The following is a 9,819-nucleotide window of genomic DNA, read 5'->3' on the forward strand; positions in this document are numbered from 1 at the left end:
GCACAAACAACCCTAATCCTAATTAACAGCCTTTGTCTTCTACTTCGCCCGTGATGAAAGGAGCTTGCAGTGCCAAAAGAGTTGGCGGAATCAATCAATTAGTGGCTGACCAAACTCCTCTGTCTTGGAAACCATGACAGAGATTTGTCACGCTTTTATTACCTCATGCCCCTCAACGTGGCTCACTGCCACAAAGAGTCGGAAGCTCGCCTGGGGCAAACTGCTGGTCAATTCAACACTGCATGAAATCTGAGAGACTCGTCACCATGTGGGGGTGATCACTAGCTTCCGAGAGAATCCGAAATTTACAGGGCCCTCAACCTCAATATTCTATTTACCGCAATTAATGACACCACTGTGGAAACCGGCTAACTTCAAGGAGGGTTGATCAAACGGGTACCTCGCCGTGCTACATATGCGTTTGCAACCAACCTGAGCAGTACTTGCGCACTGCTCCATCACAGAGACTTTCAAAGCGATCTGTGCCTTTGAATCAGCTCGTCATGAGGTCTGCTCAAGCGACGGTTGCAGTGCTGCTACTCATTGCAACTGTTCTGGGCTGCACAATGCCTCGCTCGGACGCGGCGAGGGTGATGGGATACGAGAAGAATCTGAAGAGCTTGTTGCCAGGGTGCTCTCCTCCTCCAGCACCCGTGGATACGCCTTACACGCCGTCCACTCCGACAACATCGACTCCTGTCTACACTCCGACGACTCCCGCCACTCCGTCTGATTCGTCCCCCGTGTACACCCCGCCCACAGTGTCGTATCCTCCGCCTGCAGGCGGATACTAGCAACTGATCAGAGCTTGTTGTTTCCCAAGATTGGAGTTATGAGGTGCAAGCTTTTGGATTCTCGGACTGAGCTCAAGATGCTGTCGATGAGCTCCTCGTCGGCTCAGTCTAGGTGTTTTGTGAGTTGCTTGCGACTCGGTTCATGTTGCTTATGGTCGCAATTGTCGATGTAGTTCTACTTGTGCATCGACCTTTTTTTTAATAGAATATTTTTGCATTCATCTGCTGCTTGTTCCGTTTGTGCGACTGACATGCTTCTGGTGTGACGCAAACACATTCTTGCTTTTTCAAGTCTTACGTCAATCAGTTACGCACCGATCGTTCCGGTGGACGTAGATCTTCTGTGGAGTTAGCCGCTCTTGCTTACATTCCTACATCGGAAATGCATCAACTTCTTTTTGCATGACAAAATCTTGCAAGTTGTCCGTTTAAACACCCAAAAAATGTGACCGACACGTAAAGCCAACCAAAGCACCTCTGCTCAAACCAGTAAACAAAAAAAAATCCCCTGCACACCAAACCTCTTGAACTTGACCACAATCCGGACTCGATTACCGAGATATGCAAGGCGTCATGTAGAAATCTGAACCATTTGGCTGTGTGCGAAGGAGGAAGTCGTTCGGTGAAGACATAGGAGCAAATGATCATGGAGCATTAAAATGTATAATTGGATTGGTCTCTTGGTAGATAATAAACCGATGTGGGTTATGTTTACCAGCATGCGTCTTTGCCAATCTTCATGCTAAAGTACGATCATGTGCACAAGCTACATCTACAGCTTCAGGGTTTCAACGATGCAGCTAACGTTTCTGTTGTGTGAGTTGCCGCTGTCGCTTCGAAGGTTCTACTAAATCACAGGGATGTCTGATTCTGCTTATAAGGATAAGCGTTGTTCATCAGACTTGTCTTAAAAAAAACTGATTATTGGTTTGCTGCGTAGGACTTCCTAATCTAGAGTCAACTGATGTTTCATTACAAAGGGAGATTAATTTCATCTGTATTTTTGAAAACAATGATTAAATCATCGTGTTATTTTTCAATTAAAACGCCTTTTTCTTTTGGATCAGAGATAAAAATAGAAAAGGGGAGCTAGGATTGGCTGGTATAAGAGGTGCATTACTAACTGGGTTGGGACTTGTAGCAAAAATCTGAGTGGAAACTTGAAGTTGAGGTTGAGCCATCAGTGACATTGTGCGTTGATTGTGGAACATAGAAAGATGAAAATAACATGGAAAACACTGTAGAGACGAGACCATGTTATCATGTGCACAACTGCTTATCAATTTCACTGGCACTGGAATGATGCAAATGTGGATGCTTTATTGTTTGAGGAAAGGAGTAGTAAATGACTTCCACTGAATCATGTGGAAAATCATATCTCGAGGCTACACCTAAATGAAAGTAGATTTTTGTGTAATGGCAACTAAATGCGATAAGAGTCAAAGAAAATTTATCTTGTGATCGAGCCATCCAAATGCCACACTCCCTCTATCCTCAATCTCAACCCATCTCATGATTACTAATGTTACAAGAGTCAAAGGCTGATAATCACAACACAGCCAACAAGCATCAGTGCTGAAACACATAATTTCCACATGATACAATGGAAGTAATCTACATATAACTATAAACAGACGCTATTCTTATTAGTTTAAAACTACTATTCTAACGTGTTCACGCCGTGAACGAAGCTCTTCGTCCTCGCATGCAAGTTACGCATCATCCTGCCTGTGTATGATTGTGATTTTTGGCACATTTTAACTACAGCTTTTTAGAATCAACACTGCCAAGCCTAAATTGAAAACTCACGGAATACATTGCATTGTAACGAATTCGAGGTGATTTGTGGTAGAATGCTAGAGGGAGTATTGAAACAGCTGCGGATTTTGAAGCCGATGTGTAGCAGTCAATTGAAATGCATCTGCAGGGGACTCATTTCATAACTGGAGACGTGGTTATTAGTGTTCGTGATCAGAACTGGAAGCTTAAGAATAAGTTCAAGATGAGACACTGCAGGCAAGGTAAGTGTGGTCCATGCAGCTGTTGACTGATCGCCGGACTTACCGTTAGAGTGAAGCTTGATCAGCAAAGTTGGCGAGCAGAACGAAAGAGTGAGTCTAGTTACGAACCAGCAGATCTGACAACTCACCTGCTGCTAAAAATTCTTGCGACTGATAGCTGCCATGAGACCAAAAGTTGCTAGCGAGGATCACCCTTCCAATGGCATTCAGGAGATGTTCAACCCTTGCAGCGAGTGACTTTGCTTGTGTAGATGAAGCTACAAGTGTTTTCACGCGAGTGCTGCCCACCAGCACTAAAGAAAATTACGAAGCTCACAAGGAATTCGACACTGATTCATCAGAAACTTGGAGCACTTCATCACTTGGGTAATACGGTATAAGAATTCAGTTGAGGGTTGTAGGAATCCGACAATTGATTGTGTGGGTCACAAATTGAGATCTCAGTAAGTAAGCCTCGTATTTCACGTCTACACGTTTGCTCGCGTCAAGATGCCAATCGCCGCGGCCCTTCACTCCGAGCTGAGCAGCTCAAGTAAGGGTTGCTGCATTAATCGATTGTGTCGCGGCGATGGGCACATTTGTCCAGACTATCACTTCGTCGCAGTCATTCATATACCTCTCTACATGCAATTTGAACTACAGCTTAGGCTGAAAAAATGTGCCCTGACTGCCATTGTGACATTAGTATGATTCGTATTCTATGAGTATCATCTACTAATACAAAGGAACTCTTTGCTCTCTATCTCTTCCTCTCCCCTAATCTGTTTCGATCTCAGGCACGGAAGCAAACCTTCTTATTCTCTACAAATCGTTTGCTTCGTTCGTCCGTTCGTTCAATTATCGCTCCATGGAACTGTATTAGAGATTGGGTAATCCGCTTGCCACGCCCACGACGATCGCTTTAATTCGGCGACGCTGGATCAAAGAATCTGAATGTTATTGGGAGGGAAGACGGTGTGAGGATGATCACAAGCAGGTGAGGCCGCACCGCACCAAGTTGGGGCCAGTGACTTTGGGCAAGAACGGATCGATTCTGACCCACAGAAGCGAGAAGATGGAAGCCAGCAGAATGGACCACACAATGACGATGGTTGGCGTTCGGTTCTGGCGGCCCATCAAACCCTTGAGGAAGGGGTACAAGTGCACGATCACCCAGAAAGCGAAGAAGAGCTTGCCGAACAGAGGGCCCCACGCCGAGTAGCCGTTGTTGATAGCATCTGAAATGCCCGCGACCACGCCCACCATGTTGAAGATCAACAAGGTAGTGGGAGGGATCAGGAGGGATGTCCACTTCAACGCATACAGCTCCCCGAAGTCCTCATCCTCTCCCGTCTTCGACGTGACTGTGAAGTTCGTATCGATTCCGGCAAACACTTTCAACAGACCTTGAAAGAGGGCAAACAAATGCGCGGAGACGCCTCCAATCACCCAAAACTGTTCGTTCCTCCACCACTCGTCGATGCCGACGCCCGACCACCGCATTTCCAGAATACCCGTTATGAAGATGGACATGAAGAGAGAAATGAACCACAAACTGTCGAGGTTGCTTATCTGCATAGAGAAGAAAAAGAAAAAGAAAAAAAAAAAAAAGAGACAAAAAACAAAAACGAAAACGTGTAGAGTTCACGTCTATTAGTGTACTGATCAATCAGACAAAGAGGCAACTTCTGAATACACAGCATCAGGAGAAAAAGTAATGCTTATGAAAGTGCGGGATGAAGATAACTGGGACCGAGGGTTGCAACTTACTGTTGGAATGATGAAGTTCCCGGTGAGCAAACACACGGCAGGGAGTGTGCAATAGGCGACGAGAGGCAACGAAGTCAAGGGATAAATAGTGGTGTTGATATACGCCAATCTCTCCAAGCATTTGAGTCGACCGTAGCCAAACCACAGCGGGCAATGCCTGCTGAGAGAGATTTCCACCGACCCAAGAGCCCACCGAAGCACTTGGTTCAATCGATCTGACAAGTTAATTGGCGCCGAGCCCTTGAAAGCTGCCCGGTGGGGCATGCAGTATATTGAACGCCACCCCCGACAATGCATCCTGAATCCTGTAAGAATGTCCTCCGTCACCGACCCGTATATCCACCCAATCTGCGATCGAAGGTCAGTACAAGGATAAATTAGTTCATGGGATACATTCACTGCAAGTTGGACACACGCGCAATGTTTCGTCACACCGACGTCGATGTTGGAATCACTTCATACCTCTTTTCCCCACTCAGTCTTGTCTTCGTAGCCACAACTGATGACGTGAATGGCTTCCTTGAGGAGTGAGCCCGCGCTCGCGGAATGACGAACACCGCCGTTGTCAGACATCGTGGAGGCGATGAACACCGGCGACTGCCCGAACCGCTTCTCGATGTCTTTGGTGGACAGAATCGAGGACGACTTCTCCTGGTCGTGATCCGGCATGCCGCCGTCCATACCCTCCTCGACGTCCTCCAGCCGGAAGATGGGAATGCTAGAATCAGCCCCCGAGGGTGCCTTCTTCTTCGAGTACTTCCATGGCTTCTTGCTCTTCTTACCCTTCTTGCGTCGTCCACTGCAGCAAAATGATGGGCACAAGCCGGTGCAGCACCCTTGCCCGCCTTTCTTCTTGTTCGACGGCGGCTCATATCCATACAATGCTTGCCTCCTGAACACGCACCCCGTGCCTACGTACACCGGCCCTTGAATCCCGTCCAAGCCTTTCATATTAATCTGCAACAAGAGGAATATAAAAAATATAAAAAATAAAAAAAAAAACATATATCAATTAATCTCAGCACCTCATAGCCTCCGAAAGAGTTCTCGAAGCTCAGATTCGGGAGGAGAAGGAGGTTCATACATCGAAGAAGACCGTGTTGTGGTTCGCATATCGATCGTTCCGGTCGATGCCGTCAAACCGCTGGGGGAACTGGACGTAGCAAACTTTGGGACCGACAGTGGGATCCATCATGAAGCACATGGCTTCGCGGATGGCCTTGCTGTTGTTGATGTAGTGATCGCAATCGAGATTGAGCATGTATGGCGCGTTAGTGAGTACCGCCGAGACGCGCACCAGGGCATTCATGGCACCGGCTTTCTTGTGGTGATTGAACCCCGGGCGCTTCTCCCTCGAGACGTAGACAAGGCGGGGAAGCTCGTTGCCGTCTGTGTCCAGACCTCCGCTATGGCCCAGAAACACTTGAATCATCCCTGGGTGGTCGCTCCTGTTGTTCCCTGGCCACGGAGTACCGTCTTGCATTGTCCATCCATCCTCCGGCACCTTCATTGCTTTCGCCACCAGCGCATTCACGCGTACCTTGAACTCCTCATACTCTCGCTTCATGGCCCGCCGCTCCTTCACGAACGTGGCCTGCACTTTATCCTTGAGATAGTCAATCTTCTGAGCGAAGTACATCTCTGGTGCCCTCGGCTCAATTAGAAACTTCTTGCAGAACGGAACCCATTTGCGAGCGAATTCGGAAGTCTCTGAGAGCGCCTCGAAGGTGAGCATGGCAGCTCCATCGTCAGAGAGATAGCAGGAAACTTTGTCCACGGGGTAATCCACCGCTAGAATGGACAGGATGGTGTTGGCTGTGACAATCGGCGGCTCCTTCAACGGGTCCACGGTACTCACGTACACATCCACATGGGCCAGCTGCGATGGCTCACCCGGCTTCTCGTAGCGGAGAGAAAGCCTGTCCAGATACGTCTCACGCTGAATCGGGAGCCATTTGGGAAACTGATCCAGAATCCAGGAGACAGCGAACCAGATCTCGCACACCACGGATGTGATCCACAGGCCGAACGCGCCCTCGACAGGGTGAAGAATCCGGTAGCGTAAAAAGAATGCCAACACCACCAAACGGATGACAATCACCATCCGGTAAGGATTTATTTTGCTAGACGCTAGGGGAATTTTCCTGGAGAGTGGTTGTCTTGATTCATCCATTCTGCAACACACGCAAAAAAGAAACTTAGCAAATATCCGATTCCGAACTCTGACAAGTTCACTCTCACAGTCTCAATCTAATCCTCGAGTCAGTGCAGGATTGGCGTACATTGGAAGGTCTGGGTCATTTAGGTCCATATCGCTTGGGTGCAGCACCCCACCTTCGCTCATCATCATTTGCATTTTCTCTTGCCGTTGCTTCCAGTTCTCCACTTTGTCCTTCCACGCGACGCTGCCATAGCCGTAAGCAGCCAAGTCCTTGGTTGGGTCCATCGGCCTCGCTTGTACTGTATCAACATGACCACACCGGCATGAGGATTGTTCAGTAGTTCCTTTCAGACCACCGAGATGGAGGATTGTTTAAACCACAGCGAGAAGAAGGTGCTAGCATATATATATATATATATATATATCTATGTATATATATGTACACTATGTAACTGATGTGATGCTCCCGCGAGGATTTTGTACCAGGAAGATTGGGGTCCATGTAATTGATGGGATGCACCCGCTTGTTGCCGTTCGACGGCACCACGAGAGCGTGATTCTCATCTTCCTCGGAATCTCCGACCTGACCGTCGGTGATCAGGGGGAAGCGGGGCTGCTGATGCATCATGCGGTGCGTCGCCATTTCCTGCTCATACATGCTGCCATAACTCATGCGCCCGTGGAGCATTGCGTCCGGTGATGGCTGCTGGTCCTGCTTGTCCATCTGAAATTCGTTTTCCAAGTCGTCCAAATCGTCTTCTTCGTCGTCGTCTCCCGGCACACGGAGGCTCCCTGATCGTGCGTCCACGGTTAGTGAAATCCCTCTTGATCGATGCCCAAGTAAAAGCACAGACAGCGTTCCACTTTAATTACTTCACTCGGAATTTTATGTGCGTTTTCTGCAATGCCTGTCTGACTTGTTTCAATTCTCACTGGTGAACCAGAGCTTGGGCAGAGTGCCAGGTAGATCTCACCTTTTAGCCTTTTGTAGCGGGTCTTGCAGTGAGGACACACTCCATTGCCTTCCTTGCGCTCGTATTCATAGCACGTGCGGCATACTGGAAACGCACATTCATTGCAAGCCACAAACAATTCGTTGTCTTGGTTGAGCCCAACCGCATCACCACAGATTTGGCACACCAACTCATTCATTTGGTTCTCTGGCCTAGGCTGTAGATATAAAACACACAAACAAACACATCAAACCATGGTACACAGCTTGGACCACAATGTTTGCGAGAGTGCCAACAATTTTCACTATTAACTCTCGGTTGTGCGCACACAACTAGTTATGAATCGAAGGGTGAGATCTTTGAGAGAGAGCGGCCAAAATGTTGATCTAATTCAACTGAAACACAGAGGAAACAGATTCATCGAGTCTCTCAACAAGTCTCTTGTGCAGGAAACTGAAAACTCCACGAGACGTCGAGCCCATTCACCGACATTTCGAGGATAAAAGATGCGAGGTTGAATTTGGAGGGCCGGGAGGAGTAGCGAGCATACCCCATGGATTCCCTCCGCAGGGATGACCACAAGCTCATTCCGGTTGTGGGATCCAGCAACCAGGCCCGCATTAGCCTCCATTGCTGCAACGCCACTCCGCTCGCTCCACTGGCCTCACACCAGCGCAAGCTAATTCCCAAGCTGCCCACTGCACAGGCAGCTCCGAAGTCGTTGATGCAGGCTCCTCGTAATCGCCATACACGTCGCTAGCTACTCTCCTTCACAAGCTTACCGCCTTCACTCTCCTAAGCTCCTCATCTCCCCCACCTCGTAATCAATGAACACCGCCTCCGCCGGCTCAAACCACGTCCTGCTCGATAAAACCTCCAGCTCGGTGTGCAAACCACCGCCCGCAGCTTCTTCTTCACACTAGCAGTCCTCTCCACAGCCCTACCCGCAAAATCATTCCACGTCCTTCAGCTCACTCTCCTTACCCGCCGAAGCTGCTCATCCCATGGACTGCAAAACAGTCCTTGTCGAAGCTATCGATAGACAGAGTCCGACACAAGTCTACTGCTCATCTGAGACGGTGTGCAAAGTGCAGCGAGAGGATGGGACGACGCACTCGACTGAGAAGAGAAACCTCCACAGCTCGAGGCTCGAGAGTAAGTGGAGCTCCTCGAGCTGGGTTGGCGTCTGGTGTGAGCCTTGAGATGCCCGGCAAGTAATTTTCTCGCAACTGCAGTATGTGTGACCGGGTCCCTCAAGTGGGTGCAGTCTGCACTGACAGGGCGTGGCCTCAATCATTCAGCAAAGCCAGGGCAGGGCAGGCAAGCAGGGGAAGCAGGGAAGCAGGGAAGCAGAGAGGGGAGGGGGATTAAGTTATAAAGACGACGCGGCACTGAGACTCTGTAGTATTATGCAAAGCTGCCATTGTCATTATCCTGTTTCGCCCTCTAGTGCCCCACGGCTCTCTGAACTCTTCAGCCTTTCATTAACTGTCGCTCGCTCATCTCTATCCCTCTCATCTTTCGCACGCTCTCACTGCTCTCCCTTCTTCTTCTCCCTCTGTCTGCAGTCGCCCCCAGTTGTTGCACACCATCATCATCAATCAGGACGACTCTAAGATTGCTCTTCTCTCTACTGCACTGTGCGTGTACCTGACCGACGAGAGCCAATACAGCGAAACCAAACGAAACTAAACAGACTTATACACTTTAAAAAACAGAACAACAGGCACTTCCCAGGTCTTTTTATCTTTTCTTATCTTTTTACGGTTAATTAATCAGAAGAGTGAGTGACTGTAGTGAGTCATGAGCCGGGTACAGCTGATGCTGGTGCTGCTCGTCCTCCTCCTCTTTCTTCTTCCTTCTGTGCAGCGATGGAATTATGTCGTCAGAGGGTTGTTTTTTTTCAGGTTGCAGGAATCTTCTCCAGGAGGCTACCAATGCTAATGGGGGGGGGGGGGGGGGGGTGGGGGGCACATTATTGGGGGGGGGAGGCGCCCCCTTGAGGAATGCTCTCCACTCAACCATTCCCACCTTAAAAGCGTGTTCCTGCAACCTCTTCAAAATCCCTGAGCAAATGGGGAGGGGGAGGGGAGGGTCTTACACTGTGTGTGTGTGTGTGTATGTGGTGCGGTGTTCACCTC

General features: G+C 48.9%; 2 protein-coding genes across 2 annotated transcripts; one reads left to right on the top strand and one right to left on the bottom strand.

The window, feature by feature from the left end:
* Window positions 1-356: 356 nt before the first annotated feature.
* LOC112285829 (uncharacterized) lies at window positions 357-1,015 on the top strand (the record flags this gene model as incomplete). The annotated part of the gene is made up of 1 exon (XM_024527062.3): window positions 357-1,015. A coding segment is annotated over one exon (438 nt), but the record flags the coding sequence as incomplete, so codon positions are not given.
* Window positions 1,016-3,177: 2,162 nt separating this feature from the next.
* On the bottom strand, window positions 3,178-9,200 carry LOC112285828 (putative cellulose synthase A catalytic subunit 3 [UDP-forming]). The gene is made up of 8 exons (XM_024527060.3): window positions 8,229-9,200; window positions 7,700-7,895; window positions 7,209-7,517; window positions 6,847-7,024; window positions 5,649-6,738; window positions 5,027-5,521; window positions 4,565-4,912; window positions 3,178-4,366 (listed from the first exon to the last, which is right to left on the bottom strand). Exons 1-8 carry the CDS (start codon window positions 8,307-8,309, stop codon window positions 3,782-3,784), a joined length of 3,282 nt encoding a protein of 1,093 aa, XP_024382828.1. The 5' UTR covers window positions 8,310-9,200; the 3' UTR covers window positions 3,178-3,781.
* Window positions 9,201-9,819: the final 619 nt, after the last annotated feature.

This window comes from Physcomitrium patens, chromosome 8 (assembly GCF_059467195.1).
Source record: "Physcomitrium patens ecotype Gransden chromosome 8, ASM5946719v1, whole genome shotgun sequence".
NCBI classification, from domain to species: Eukaryota; Viridiplantae; Streptophyta; class Bryopsida; order Funariales; family Funariaceae; genus Physcomitrium; species Physcomitrium patens.

Coding starts and splice junctions, on each gene's coding strand:
- LOC112285828 (XM_024527060.3), bottom strand. CDS start 8,309: ATGGAGGCTAATGCGGGCCTGGTTGCTGGATCCCACAACCGGAATGAG. Junction 7,896..8,228: donor CTGCGGAGGGAATCCATGGG/GTATGCTCGCTA, acceptor TTATATCTACAG/CCTAGGCCAGAGAACCAAAT. Junction 7,025..7,208: donor CATGGACCCCAATCTTCCTG/GTACAAAATCCT, acceptor ATGTTGATACAG/TACAAGCGAGGCCGATGGAC.